Raw genomic sequence first — 15,502 nt, 5'->3', positions numbered from 1 at the left:
TCCTGTGAAACATGTCTGCAGGTATGGCTGCATTTCTTGTGTCTGGGTGATGGCGCAGCTGTCTGTTTCATGCTGTCTGTTTTCTTTGTGGGCGCTCTGGTATGACTTTTCAGTTTAACATTTTGAAAGTCACCACCTCTGTTTTGTTTCTTGTTGCCCCCCCCCCCCCCATTTCCTTTTGAACCTCATGTTTATTGTTTGTCTTACTGGTTTTTATTTATAGTGTGTTTTTGTCCCTAAAACACAATGTACCATTTTTGTCTGTGTGTTTGTTTTGCTCAGTGTTACGCCAGCACAGTTTTGTTATTACCCATGTTGCATTGCGGAACTGCTTCAGCTGCTGACACTTTTTTCTCACTCCTGTTTAGTCGAAATCATAGCATTGAGGCGGCAGCCCCAGTGGTTACAGTATTTTGACTTCTGCTACTTTTCCATCTTTCATATGATGGAGGAAAAGGAAGCACACACGCTTACACAGATCGTCTTTAGCAGACACGTTTGTCAGGAAATAAGATCCCTCACCGTTTGCACTTGGACTTGTCAGGTGTCTTAGCCCCAACACTCTAAACTGTCTGGTCATTCAAAACATGCACTTGGAGCTTTGCTGTGCAGGTTGTCGGCCCCCAGCAGCAAAGACACAGTGCGGTTCTCTGTGGTTGCTCTGTGTGTGTGTGTGAGAGAGAGAGAGTGTGCTCACACACACAGTTGAAACACAAGACCTGAAAAGCTGTGGTATCTCATGGGGTAGGAGCTTAAAATGACATCCAAATCTGTTAAACCTTATTGTCTATGCTATATATGCTCTGTCAGCCACTCTCAGATAGAAGTGTTGTTTTTGTTGTTTTTGTTTTGTGACTCGCATTGCATTCTTTACAGTACATCACCTTAGGAAAAGCTCAGTGCTCAGTGTTACCTGTTTGTAGTGTGGCTTGGCATGCAAGATAGTTTGGGCAGTTAAAGAGGTTATCTGGTATCAGTCAGATCCATTTGAATGTGTGCTTTTGTTGCTAGGTGATGGTCAAATTGTGTCTACTCACATCATTCTTGTCAATGTGCTGTGATTATCTGTTTGACATGACGTGCTGTTCTGTCAGCAGACTGTACTGTTTTTATGGTGTAACTTAATTTGTATTAATGTTAGCGGCACAATCAATTTTATAGTCTCGCATTTTGTTCAAATATATAATATGCCACATGTGTTTGTTGGTTGTTCTTGTGTTTCTGTTTAAATGTTCCCTGTAGTTTTCGCAGATAACCTTAATGGAACAAGCTGTCCCCTTCTTTTCTTCTGCACTGCCACAAGAGATGCAGATTGTCTTTTTCATGCATCGTGTTAAATTTAGTTTCCTATTCATCAGTGTTTATCAGTGTTTGGTCACTCAGTTGTGTATGTTTCATATAATCTGAATAGATAATCTGAAGTTAGCATTTGTTTTATTTTGTTTTGCTGCTTTCAAAATGTGTTTGGGGTTTTTTTTTTTTTAGATCTTCGAAACATGCAGTCAGAGGCCATTTACCGTTTTAAGTTTTAGGTAGAAATTATTAATGCACATTATGAGAACTTCTTGTCATGATCTGGATTATTAAAAATGTATATAAAAAATAAAGAGAAATGCACATGAGTGCAATGCAGGAATTCCAAAGTGGCTTTGGGCCGTTTAGTCTACCCTGTTTTCAAAACAGATAAAATACTTTCACCTTAATAACAGTTTGGAAGTGCTGGCAGGAACTACTAGCACATATGAATAATGTATTGTTTTTCACTGTTATCAGGTCACAATGATAACATCCCTCCAACTGGAGATGTTGTGAACTGATCCACAGCATCTGGACTGGAAATGGCCCAGACATTTTCTAATGCATCATATTGGCTCTAATAGGCCAGATCCATTTCAAATGCTTTATTTTTTTTAAAAATTATTCATGCTGTAGTTGACTAGACCATCAATCAGCAATCTTATCCAAATGCTGCTGCCAGAACCGTTCCATGCTGTCACTTCACTCTCCACAGATATACAGAATATTACAGAACACGATACAAAATTGAGCCTTGTCTGTCTTTTTGTATCTGTTTGTATTTCTGTATGTCCACCGCTTATCTGGCGAACCGGGCGGGGCGGGGGGGCTCTGGGATCTACTGACATATAAATACAGAGACGAGGTGAGGGACAAACATTTGGAGAAATAAGTGTGTCAGAGAAAAGTAATTTCCCGTGGCGCGCTCTAAAAAGAGAAAAGTAGACTGAAAATTCTTCAGCCCTCTCTTTCAGTGGTGCTGGTTATACCTAACGAGGCGTCAGCTTATTTGAGTTTTAATGCTAACATTTTGATGACCTTTCACGGTCAGTGAGGTGCTTTGTATGATTCAGTTGTTGAGACAGCTGCGAGCAGCAATGCAAGAAGCCAAGCGAACAGCCCGTTCCAAGCAGGCATATTCTGAGTGGGCGCTGCACTACTTTTCCTAATGGCAGAGCTAAATCGATTCCTTTATCCTGTATACCAAATGTGCATTGTGCAGTGATAGCGAGGAAGTTATAGATGGAAAATGCAATTAAAAAACATTTTAATTGCAATGTAGACTGGGTTCAAAACTGTGACATCTCTGGGAAAACAGCACACTGAGTAGCAGATCCAAGACCGCGAAAAGGTTCGTCCTTTGCGGAAGGAGGTTATTGCACGTGTGGTATTTCATTGCTGGCCGTTTGTTGTGAATTTGTTGTAAAGAAATAACTGTGTTGTGTTTCCACAGGTGATGGCGTCCCAAAGGAAAACAGTCCCTTTATCAACAACACAGACAATGACAAAGGCAACAGCTACGATGGCACCAACATGGCCCTTTTTGAGGTAACCGTCCAGCTGTTTTCTTCATTGCCAACTTGATATGGCCCCTGCACTCAGGCCAGGGGGATGTTTTCATAAACAAGAAAACATAACAGTATGACATACTTTTCAGCATTTTGTAGGCCATTATGGAGAAATCCCCAAAGTGTGGGGCTGCAAATACATCAGTATACATTTTAGGTAATAATTCACAGCCAGAACAGTTGTTACAGTTGTAAATTTGATCAAGCCTGTGAATCTCAAGGCATTCATTAATGCACAGTATGCTGAAGCATCATGCTAAGCTGTGGTGAACTAAATAAAAAGTACACAAGGACGTGAAAGTACCAGTCTTGTCTACGCTCAGCAAGGCGTCCATCAGAATGTTTATTTATCATTAAAACTGGTGCACTCCTCCAAGTTTCTTGTGCTGAACCTTTGCCAGGTGCTTTGCTCTGCCATTTGGCAGACCTTGGCGCTCTGTGGTCACTGTGGCCCTCGTGGATCAATTAGACACTGCGGCTTCTGACTTCCCAGCTCTGCATGAAGCTGATCCAGCCATGCTATTCCAAGATGCTTTGAACAGTTCACGAAATACTGCACTGTTCATTTTGATCTCGAAAGAGTTTGTCTCTTGAAGCATATGGTAACTGACCATAAATGACGAAAGGGATCCATAAAATTTAAATCAAATGGTAAGTTTGTGGTTTTAAAAGAAAATAATCTTTTATCCCTCGCAGGAGGAGATGGACAGCAACCCCATGGTGTCATCTCTCCTCAATAAACTGGCAAACTACACCAATCTCACCCAGGGGGCCCAGGAGCATGAAGAGGCTGAGGATGATGAGGGACCCAAGAAGAAAGCTGTTAAGGTACAGCAGAGAGCCTTGTTTTATATGATGTCTGTGTCAGAGCTGTAAGGTGGCGTTGTCTCCATGCAGTACAGTTAGGTGCTGTACAGTTGCATGTTAATACCTGTTCCTTTAAACCCGCTGAACCATTACATAACGAGGTCTTTGACCGATGAAGCCCTGCCTTTAGTTTTATTCTGAAATCTTTTCCTTCTTTCCCTGTTTATAATAATAGACACAGCAAAATTAAAATGTTGTTGCTATATGCAGTATTTTTTTTTGTTTTGTTTGTTTTTTCATTGCTTTACACTATGTACGGGAAGTGTATAATAAATAGTCGTTGTTGCTGCTTTCTCATCTAAATCTTAAGCTTCTCCTGCTCCGATAAGATTTTTTGTAAAATATTACAAAACGACACACTTTCCCTGAGACAGCACTCCTATTATAAAGGCTGGATTTCGTGTAGGGTGTAGTCATATTTTACACTAAATACCTGGTTGAGTGAGAGAACAGCGGTGAAGTCCAAATGGGTTGATATATTAAGACTGTCTGCTACTACTGTCTCCTGTTTATGAGTCAGCACGAGTCTGCGTGTTGCTCTTGTTCCACAGCCCATTCGTGCTGTTTGTTCCCTGAAAACCTTTCATGCTCATGTTTTGGTTTCTTAGAAAAGAAAAATTGAAAGTAGCCACAGTGCTGCCATGCGGCACATACATGCTTCTGTGACCACAACTTCGGTCCCATGCCAGTTGTTCCATCTTGTCCCCTGCATGGAAATAGGCCTCGGGCACCTCCCATTGGCTTGCAGGGACATCTTGGTAAAGACTTAAGCTGACACCATTGTTGCCCCTCTTTGTCTGGACCAGTGCTGTACATTTGGAGACAAATGGCCCAAAAGGTAGCTGCTTGTCATTCTGACACGGTCGATTCGACATTTTGTGTTTTTGTTTTTTTTGTCAGAAAATTTTAATATATTCCTGTTCCTTTTTCCTTTTTATGTGCTGTTGCGAAACTACATTGATTTTTTTTGGTTGTGTTTTTTTGAAAGGAGTCTTTTGGGAGAAACATTGAAGGATTTTCGACATGTTTTGTTACTGATTACAGGATAGTATAGAGTGTTAAATGATGCCTGTGTCACTGAGATGTAAGTCTTAAATACATGTCGAAGATTGTTTTTATCAAACATACGTGCTTTGAAGAATATTAAGAGCTTTCATATGCTAACAGTGGCAGCTTTTGCTTCGCATTTATGAAGCTGTCCCGACAAAGAGACGGGTTAAAACTGCATTTTTAACAGTGTAAAGTATAAGAACGAGAAAATGAATCTTCACCACTGCCAAGATAAAAATACTGTTTATGTAGATCGTATTGTTGGGATTGACTGCATTGTATTCAGAGTATGTTTTTATGCCATCTTAAAGAGCAGCAAATAATGAAATTGCATGGTCGTGCTGTCCAACTGTCCATTGTGCTGCAGCTCTGAAAAGAGATCTCTCAGGATGTTGTTTGTGTAGGATCAGTCTTAGCTGAACTGACTCATATCATGTATTAGCAGTTTATTGTTCCCCTTTCAGTTCCTCTTAAAATTTGCCTTAATTTTCCCCTTATTCATCTTCTTATCTACTGTATTACCCCCCCCCCCCCCTCCACACAGAGCCCGCAGATGGGGACCTTCATGGGTGTCTACCTCCCCTGCCTCCAGAATATTCTGGGGGTCATCCTGTTTCTGCGACTTACCTGGATTGTAGGCACTGCCGGCATCCTGGAGTCCCTGGCTATTGTCGGCTTGTGTTGCTCTTGTGTGAGTATTCAGTGTGTGAGAGTTCTCCGTTTACTCCATGAAAATGGAAATGAAAGGAAGGGTTAAACATCTGTAGCCCTGCTCTTCTATTCTCTGTTTGTTTTGTTAAATAATGAGAATAAGAAAAATGAGAACAAGGTAAAGTTGACTGGTACAGCACTTAACAAAACAACAAATGGACACACATAACACATGATATACACAGTAATGTTTATGTAATTAATAAACAAGCAGGCATTTAATACAATCATAAGAAACACTAAGATAAAATGTAAAAACAATCCGTGACATTAAATTTAAAATACAGCAGTTGGAGACTAAGTACAGCATAATTCAATAATTAAGAAACAAAATAAACCTGAAAAAGGAAAGATTTTAAGGAAGCCTTTGGATACCAGGTAGTAGTTCCTTGGGCAGGTTGTTCCACAGCTGATGAGCCACAATAACAAATCCTCAGTCCCCTTTAGTCTTTCAGCTGAGAACAGTCAGCAGTCAGCAGAACAGTCTAAATCAACCTTAGACCAAATGGACAACCTGTGTAAAGTTATTAAATAGTAATGTGTTTGTTTGTTTTTTCTTTTTGTTTTTTTTTTATTTTGCACAATATGGAGTGTATTAATTGATTACTGATTTGTACCCATGAAAAGACCAACCTCTACAACCTCTCAGTTAGCATTTTGGGATCAACCGTATCAAAAGCTGAACTTAAGTCTACAGTAAAAGGATGGAACATTCAACGGCATCAGCTGCTCTTAAAAGATTTGTCACTTATGTAAAAACAGTCTCTGTGCTGTGATGCTGACCTGAAACCTGACTGAAAGTTTTCATGGAAAAGTACAAACTGAAAGGAGCTGGTCTGACTCTTCACATGGATGTTATTCGTCCTTTATCAAGGTTTTGCTCTTTAAGCCTTTAGCAATGACGTGCAAGATTATGTAAGAGTGAACTTAATGGGCAAAAGTCTGGCTCTTTAATACATTATGAGTACGTTAGCACATGGCAGTGAATATGTGCTGCTGTGAGTGTTGTGACAACACTCTGGACAAATGCTGCCATAACTTTTGATGGCAGACTGGTGCAAATGTTGGTTTGACAGCAGTAATGAATGACAGGCAAGACGACTTACTGGCCACTGATCCCTCCTATATATATCCTCTGTGACTCTCCATTCCCCATAGACTCCTAGCTTCTAATGGTACCTGGCAGCTTGACGTGTAATCCCTCCATCTGCAAAGTGTCAGAAACATAGCGACAAGCACACCCACACAGTGGCTATATTTGTCAGTCCCACAGCAGACAATGGATTAGTACAGCTTAATCAGGCAAAGTACAAACAAAAACCTTGAGTACTATCTCAGTTGAATGCTTTTGCCTCATAATGGCATGATCTAATGGTATAACACAGTAGTTCTCAAATTTTGTCTGGCATGCCCTCCCTCAGAAGCCTAAAAAGGTCCACGCCCCCCAAAAGTAAATGTAACTGTACACTGCCTCTGTAATGCTACGAATTACTATCAGGTTGCGTAGCTGTAAAGACTGACAATAGACGGAGACACCATTTCGTTTATTACAATCTAGCTTAGTGCGTTTGGAGGGTTTACCCTCCACTGCATTGCTGCTGTTACATAATACGACAGCCAAGCTTAGTCAAACAGATTAGTGTTCATTTTCACTGCTGAGACCACATCTGACTTTGCACTGATGGCTCCACGTCAGCCACCTGTTTATAGGTCATAGTTTGTGTGCTCTAGACCCAACACCAGACATGTCTAAAAATAACTGAGACAGAATTCAGTTGTGTCCGTTGTGATTTACTCTTCGCTGTTCAGATCTTTTTATTATTTATCACTCATCATTCAATAAGTTTCCATCTTTCGCAAAGCTGATCAAAACCATTTTTGGTTGCAGCCTTTTTTTTATAAGGTGAAAACAGAGGCTCAGTGAGACAGAATGGTTTTAAAGAGGCCACGTGTCATGCTAACATATCAAGGATACAAACACACTTACTGATTATGTTTCCTGCCTTGTTTAGCCTGTTGTTTGTGCTGTTTTCAGGTTGTCTGTTTGGATGCGTGTTTGTCCATCCATCCCATTCTCATCAACATGATATCTCAGGAATGTCCTGAGGGAATTTCTTCAAATTTGACACAAATGTGTCCATTTGGACACAAGGATTAATTGACAAGAATTTTGTGGTCAAGGCCGCTGTGACCTCACAAACACATTTTAACTATAACTCAAGAATTTATATGCTAAGTAAAACAAGATTTCACACAAATGTGTAATAGGATAATATGATGATAATCTTGGGTGTCCACCATGAAACTGTGCTGATTGTATAGACCTCCTGTGCTGCCAACTTGAAGACGTGTGTGGAGCATTCATGACTTAGAATGTTTTAGCTTGTTTGCAGCAGCATTCATATTTGCAACACTGTAGTCCACCACGAGCTCATTGGTTTGGATGATGCTGAGTTTCAGGTGATTGTTGTTGCACCATGTGGTACAGCTCTGTGTTGGTCACTACGTTTATTATATGAGTCTGGGCAGACATGCATGTAAACTACAACTTTTTTGGTGCATGAAGGCAAACAACTGCAACAACAACAAGGTATAATTATTATTTTTATCATTTTTTATGTGCATATGCTTCAAATGCTGGACCTTGTTTGGCCCTGACTGGGTCTGGTCGAATTTCATCTAGAAGGCCTTGAAGTCCATGAAATCTCCAAATTTTAAGGCAATTTTTAATATGGTCCTGCTTCCCAGTACTGCATTTAACAGTTACTTCTGATTTATTAGTGATCAAGACAAAACAGTGTATAGCTGCTTAGGGTTTTAGTGGAAACGGAAGTTAAAATTGTCAGCTAATTGGCTTTAGTCCAGCTTTTCTGTCACTTTAAACGGTGCATCCAGCAAAGAGCCCAAAGTTCATCATGGTCATGTCCTTGTCCCTGCTCCTCTCCTCCTCCTCCTTCTCCTCCTCCTCCTTCTTCCTCCTCCCTCCTCTTGCCTCTGTCACCTCACCTTCTCACCTTCATGCTTTCTTCTGTCTTTCTCCCTTTAAGTTTTAACTTTCATGTCTTTGCTTTGTTCCTCTTATCTGGTCTCCCTGCCCTTCTCTCTGCTCTGCCCGTCCTCTCGTCCGGAAGCACTATTAGGTAACAGGCTGATGTAAATATCCTCTGCCACAATGACTGATTTCACGGAAAAGCTCATATCCATTACCAATCCCCAAGATTTAGAGAATAAGCCCCTTAGAAGTATTTTAACAGGCTCAATGTTAAATAAACCTCCACAAGGGAAAATTTGAACCTGCATTGAAATTTCTTTGCGAGCATGAAAAACAAGGAGGTTTGTGTAAATTGTCATATTGTTTTTCTGAATGTGTGATAACGACATCACAGTCTGTTCTGATGTTGTTGTCGTCCCTTACTGGCTTCTCTCCACAGACGATGCTGACAGCCATATCCATGAGTGCAATTGCTACTAATGGCGTTGTGCCAGGTAAGATTGGAACTGATTGGTTGCTGAGTAAGACTGATTTCCCAGCATTGCAATGTCAAATAGAATCTAACATTTTCTGCCTTTTTTGCTGATATTATGGTAATTACTAGGGGATACCTTTGTCTGAGAATTTCAGACTTGACCAACACCTTCACAACAATTTTCCTTAGTTAACCATGGATGTATGAGATAATCTGCAATTTGTCCTTAGATTCCAAAAAGCTAAATTCATGGAAATAAGTTTCCTTTTTCTCAGAAAACTCTTTTCTGCTCTTTGTTCTAGCTGGAGGCTCCTACTATATGATTTCCAGATCTCTGGGCCCGGAGTTTGGTGGAGCTGTAGGTCTCTGTTTCTACCTGGGCACAACTTTTGCCGGCTCCATGTACATCCTGGGTACTATAGAGATTCTGTTGGTGAGTGAAGTGTGCATGGACTGCTTATGAAAAGAGTATATCCTCTACTGTTTGCTCCAACTTACTATGTCCATCACCTGCAAATGGTACTCAGGGGGTGGATGGAACTGTTAAGATAATATCTTACTTGAAAAGGAAGTGCATAACACCTGTCATGAATATGAAATGTATGTTTATGACTGTTGTCATTAGGTGTCCTTCAGTCCGTTATGTCGAATGTTGACAGTTGATTAAGACTTTGTTATGACAACTTGACATTAACCAAGACAGCATAACCTGTCATAAAAATGTCATCACAGGCCTATTTATCAAACTTAGGGAAACTATATTGCTTTACGTGTTAACATTACATTAAACTGTCATGTGTGGTTGGTTTTGACATTGACTGTCATGAGACTATTCTGTGTCATGAATGATTTTCTTGACCTCAAATGCAGTCGTACAATTTACACCTGTGACTAAAATGTTATTAACTGTTACAAGGCGAGCTTCACAACAGCAAATAAGTCCCAAGAAAGGAGAATTTTCCTTGTTGCTAAATTAAGCTAACTGCTACTGATTGTAGTTAGCTGCTGTTAGCTCAGTTTGCTATGGAGCTCACGCTCTAATTAGCTGACTCAGGTGTGCTTGGAGCCAAACCTGGCCTGAAAAACCCTTATGTACTGTTATTCCCTGTCATCAGTCTGGCCTTCGTCAGTTGAAGGCTGTGCTCGGTCCTGGTTTCATGTCCAGTTGTATACACACAAGCAGACACCTGCAAATGAATTGTAAGCACTTGAAGTAATTTATTCATTTTTTCCTCTGTCCTTCACTCCACCCTTCCCCATGCAGACCTACATCGTGCCTAAAGCAGCCATCTTTGTGGCAGATAAAAAAGAAGATGAACCAGCTGCGCTGTTAAATAACATGCGCGTTTACGGCACGTGCTGCCTAGCTCTGATGGCCGTGGTCGTCTTTGTAGGGGTGAAATATGTCAACAAGCTGGCACTGGTCTTCCTGGCTTGTGTCATCCTCTCCATCCTCGCCATCTATGCTGGAGTTATCAAGACCATCTTTGAGCCACCGGACTTTCCGTGAGTCAAGAATACAATAACCTAATGACTCATAAAAACCCACAATAACAATAAAACAAAATGTAAAAGTCAAAAGAGTTGTCATTCAGCCATATGGACTAATGAAGACGGCATTTCATGTGCAGCAGTATTTTTAGAAGCAGTGTGTGATTATAAAAGCCTCACTCTTATCCTCTTTTTCCTGCACGCAGGGTTTGCATGTTAGGGAATCGCACTCTGCAGAACCACCGCTTTGACAGTTGTCTTAAGACAGAGGTTATAGACAATGTGACCGTCACTACTAAGCTGTGGAAGCTCTTCTGTGAAGGATCGGAGTTCAACGCCAGCTGCAATGACTACTTTGTCAACAACAATGTGACCAGCGTGCAGGGCATCCCCGGACTGACCAGCGGAGTCATTTCAGGTTGGACTGCAGAGCTTCCTCTGCAGGTTTTAGCAGCTGTGTGCTGCTAAATATGGTGGATCTCAAACTTTTAAACCAATTATTTTGCTTTATTTTTTTGAGAAAGATAATCCTGAATTTCTCACTCAGTCTCATCCACGACTCATATTGAATTCCAAAATGACATTATCAAATGTCTGGTTTTGTTCAAAATGCAAAGGTAGTCTGTTTAATGTCATAAAGAAGTAAAGAAACCAACAAATATTCACATCTAAGAAACAGGGAACTTTGACATTTTTTCTTAAAAAAATTACTCAAACCAATTAATCGATTATCAAAATAGTCGACTTTAAGTAGCTAATTGATCCGTTGTTGTAGCTCTGCTTGAAAGTCTTAAGTTTCAGTCTCTGGAAGTAGGCTGTTTCTGTGGGTTTATCTCACAGTGCATTATCACTTCTGTGTAGATTTTGTCTTGATATTTTATATTCGTCATCTTGTTCTCTTTTGGCTGAATTTACACACTGCCTTTTTCAAATGCTTTTCTTGTGTTGTTTGGAGTCCAATTCCTCTGTTTCTGTGTCTCTTGTAGAAAACATGTGGTCACAGTACGGCCCTCTGGGTATGTTTCTAGAAAACCAGAAGTTGTCATCTATTGGGGGAAGTGACTCTGCCCAGGACATCTACATGCCCTACGTCGTCAACGATATCACCACCTTCTTCACTTTACTGGTCGGCATCTACTTCCCGTCTGTCACTGGTGAGACTCTGATGTCATAGATGTCATAACTTTTCATATGAATTAGATTGGCTGGGGTTTGCTTACATCTTTTGCATTCTGGAGATATATCTTTCCGTATGGTGCATAATTTTACACTGAATAAGGCCATGGCACGCACATATTGAAGATTTATGCACACGACTAAGAATTTCATCCCACAAAACCTCAGATAACTCTGGATCTGGACGAAGAGAGAGAATTTGATTATATATATCTGAAAGTAACCCTTTCAGTGAATAACTAGGTTTGACAAACCAATGAAGAGGTGACTCATTGGGCCAAATGGGGAAGTTTGGGAAGGTTGTGCGAGCAAAATTACGAGCTTGTAGGTATCTAAAAAAGTGATATTTAGGGTGTGGGCATTGCTCTGAGAGCTGTTGGAAGGACGCAAAGGTGTTGTTAATATACTGCATAAATCCTGAAATGATGCTATGCCTTGATTAAACCAAATTGAAAACACATTGTCTACAAGAGATGGAGGGAAAGTATGATTAGTGGCTACTTGAGCTTGGGCAGAGAAAGACTGTAAACCAAAACAGCGTTTGAATTTAGCCCAAATTCTAAGAGACGTTCTCACCAGCACATTCTTAATGTACAGAGAAGTGGAGGGTAAAGTAGGAGAATGCACTACAGCCTTCAGTGAAACTGGTTTAGTAGAAAAAGCCTCCATGGTTACCCAAGTGGGTGCAGGATCTAAAGTTTCATATTGGAGTCAGAATTTTAGAATTCTAATATTAGCGGCCCAGTAATAGAATGTCATATTGGGAAGAGCCAACCCCCCAAGTGGTTTGGATCTCTAAATATTGTTTACGCAACCTAGGGACCTTTTTATTCCAAATTAATTCTAAGATTAGGCTGTCCAGTTTACGGAAAAAAGACTGAGGGAGGAAAATGGGGACAGATTGAAACAGATATGAGAAACGTGGGAGAGTAGTTATCTTCACAGGATTGACACGACCTGCCAAAGACAAGTTGAGAAGAGACCAAAGTTCAAAGAGTTTTAGATAGCAAAGGAGCAACATTTGCCTTGAAAAGGTCTTTAAATTGAGTTTGTCCATTTCTTAATATTTCACATTTGATGGTATGTTGTGACCTTCCCTTTCCAGGTATCATGGCTGGTTCAAACCGCTCAGGTGACCTGCGGGATGCCCAGAAGTCCATCCCCATTGGGACCATCCTAGCTATTGCTACTACCTCCTTCATCTGTATCCTTCAATCTCTTTGTGAAACTGATCCCAGAAAATGTAGTCACACGGGCATAGTTTAAAATGTTTTTTTCAAGCTTGATCAACTTGGCCCTGAAGTGCTTATACTGATGATAGATGCAACGTTGCCAGGTACTGCTGTTCTCAGATGTCACAGTTGCTAGGTTCATAGGTTGTTGGCAGGAATACTGTTTTGATGCCCCTGAAACAGGAACCAAAGACAGCAAAGGTCCCAGTAGAAGAAAGTAGGTGCCACCATTTAGACAGTGGACTGTGTGTTTAATGCTTAAGCAGCAACATGAAAAGGAGGAATATTTCCTGATCAGTGCTTCCCAGACATCTCCTGTGTGGTGCTGTTCGGTGCCTGCATTGAAGGAGTTCTGCTACGAGACAAGTGAGAGCTAAACTATAGTGGCAGACTGACGTGGCTTGTAATGCATTATATCTACCTGTACTGACCCGTACACACCTCAACTATCCACTGTATTAGGGACTCATAGCATACTATAATAGTCCATGTATACCATAATATCCATAACTTACTTACAGATTCTTTTAAATTCATGAAAATATATTACGCTTTAATGAACGCCAGCAACGAAATGTCTTAATGAAGCCCCCATTATTATATACTTCACTTTACTTACTGCATACAGTGATTACTTACGATACTGCATGGACTGTTATGGCAGGCCTTACTTAGTGTGTGTATATGTCAGTATAGGTAGTCATAATTCAATATAAGCCCCATCAGCCAACCTCTGGTTAAAACTAATAAAGGGCATCCATAAGACCCTCAAACTTATAATTCATTGTCACATCTATAATGTTTTATGATTGTTGATATGGTCCATCAGAAATCACTGTGTGTGTTTATGAGTGTAGTAATAAAGCATTATGAATGTTTTTTTAATACACTATAATGCCCCCATAATGCACTATAGCTGTTGTCTTCATAGAAATGTTCCTGACAAATTAATATACGAATCTGGGAGGGAAACAGTCCAGCTTTGAATGATTCAGGTTTTGTTCGCTCTTATCTCTTCAAGTATCATCTCTTGAGAACACATGGTGAAAATGATCAAGTCACTAAGTCACTAAATGATGTTTTTCAGGCTTGGTGAATGGCAAATATGTTGTATTCATGTGATGTGAATAGACCACTGTATCCTCTCAAACACCTCTTTATCCTGTTTATGAGTCATGAGAAGTACTAAAGATCATTTTTGATAATTTAACACCGATGTCATTGGGAGCTTGTAAGGTCAGTGCACAAGCACCTTTACTTCCACCTTTTATGCTTTACAAGACCACAAGACATCAAATGCACATTTCAACTCTGTGTATTTTCTATTGAAACATGGAAATGTTGAATAATAATAATAATGGATGAATATTTGCAAAATGCTGCTTTAGTGTCAATGAGAAGTATGAAACTTGTGTTTTATATATTTTCTGTCTTCAAAGGATGAGGCTGGTGGTATTCTTTATTTTAGTTAGCTTCAAAGAAATCCTATGAAACGATCAAAGTCAGCAATGCTTCAGGCCATCTCTCAATACTCTCTCAACGAGACCCCAGTCTGTCCTTGGTTCTCAACCCGAAGGCTCTTCACTCAATACAGGCTTCAGTCTTTAAAAATAGGTCACAGATATATGCTGTAACTACTTAAAATACACTATGTTTTTCTTGTAATATCCAGGCACTTTTTGAAATTCTTGATATGCGTGAGATCAAATCAAAACAAACTACAGTCTGTGTGTTCATGGTAAAAAGAGTCTAATGCAACACTGTGGCTCATTGATGTGTTTTTAATAGTTTTTGGACAGCAGTGCGGGCACAGAGGAATAAGCTATTTCAAGCTTTGATACACACACAGTACTTTCATTTATTGTTGGTTGGAAGTTTGTTGACAATAAGGAAAGAATATCACCATTCACTGAAATGAAAATTATTTTAACATGCTTACATGTTGTATTTCTGAATAAATAAAGATGGAATAAGTAATGTATGCGATATTTTGTTTTTGCGTTGCAGATTTGGGGACTCAGTCAAAGGGAATCTTGTTATAGGCACACTGTCCTGGCCCTCACCCTGGGTTATTGTGATTGGCTCATTCTTCTCCTGCTGCGGGGCGGGGCTACAGAGCTTGACTGGTGCTCCACGCCTGCTGCAGGCCATCGCACGAGATGGCATCGTACCTTTCTTACAGGTTAGACACTCGCAGTCGACACAAATCCGGTCGAAGCGGTCCCTATGCTTGTCTGTTTAGCTTCTGCTTTCATGACTGACTGTGTGTGTTAGGTGTTCGGTCATGGGAAAGCTAACGGAGAACCTACCTGGGCTCTGCTGCTGACTGCTGGGATCTGTGAGATCGGCATTCTCATCGCCTCTTTGGATGCTGTGGCTCCTATTCTCTCCATGTCAGTATCACCAGATGAAGTCTGTAATCCCTCAAGCATTCCGGCATTAAATAAAGAGGAGATTCAGGTGGTAGGTTATATTTTGACTTGCTGTCTTCCTTCCACAGGTTTTTCCTCATGTGCTACCTGTTTGTCAACCTGGCCTGTGCTGTTCAGACCCTCCTGCGGACCCCGAACTGGAGACCACGCTTCAAATACTACCACTGGTGGGTGACGAATGATTCAGATACAGACTGAGTCATGTTTCTATC

At 40.5% G+C, this 15,502-nt stretch overlaps 1 protein-coding gene across 4 annotated transcripts in view; it reads left to right on the top strand.

Moving 5' to 3' along the window:
- Positions 1 to 15,502, top strand: part of slc12a7b (solute carrier family 12 member 7b) — a 58,996-nt gene that overhangs the window by 31,521 nt on the left and 11,973 nt on the right. For all 4 annotated transcript variants that reach the window (XM_046370817.1, XM_046370814.1, XM_046370813.1 and 1 more), the window contains exons 2-14: positions 2,750 to 2,844; positions 3,561 to 3,692; positions 5,326 to 5,472; positions 8,924 to 8,978; positions 9,262 to 9,392; positions 10,224 to 10,465; positions 10,657 to 10,868; positions 11,437 to 11,604; positions 12,732 to 12,830; positions 13,167 to 13,224; positions 14,866 to 15,040; positions 15,133 to 15,251; positions 15,359 to 15,457. In XM_046370817.1, the coding sequence (XP_046226773.1) occupies positions 2,750 to 2,844; positions 3,561 to 3,692; positions 5,326 to 5,472; positions 8,924 to 8,978; positions 9,262 to 9,392; positions 10,224 to 10,465; positions 10,657 to 10,868; positions 11,437 to 11,604; positions 12,732 to 12,830; positions 13,167 to 13,224; positions 14,866 to 15,040; positions 15,133 to 15,251; positions 15,359 to 15,457 (1,732 nt within the window). The remainder of the gene's footprint in view (positions 1 to 2,749; positions 2,845 to 3,560; positions 3,693 to 5,325; positions 5,473 to 8,923; positions 8,979 to 9,261; positions 9,393 to 10,223; positions 10,466 to 10,656; positions 10,869 to 11,436; positions 11,605 to 12,731; positions 12,831 to 13,166; positions 13,225 to 14,865; positions 15,041 to 15,132; positions 15,252 to 15,358; positions 15,458 to 15,502) is intronic.

Source organism: Scatophagus argus, chromosome 18, assembly GCF_020382885.2.
Source record: "Scatophagus argus isolate fScaArg1 chromosome 18, fScaArg1.pri, whole genome shotgun sequence".
Taxonomy (NCBI): domain Eukaryota; kingdom Metazoa; phylum Chordata; class Actinopteri; family Scatophagidae; genus Scatophagus; species Scatophagus argus.
This window is presented reverse-complemented; position numbering and strand designations above follow the sequence as displayed.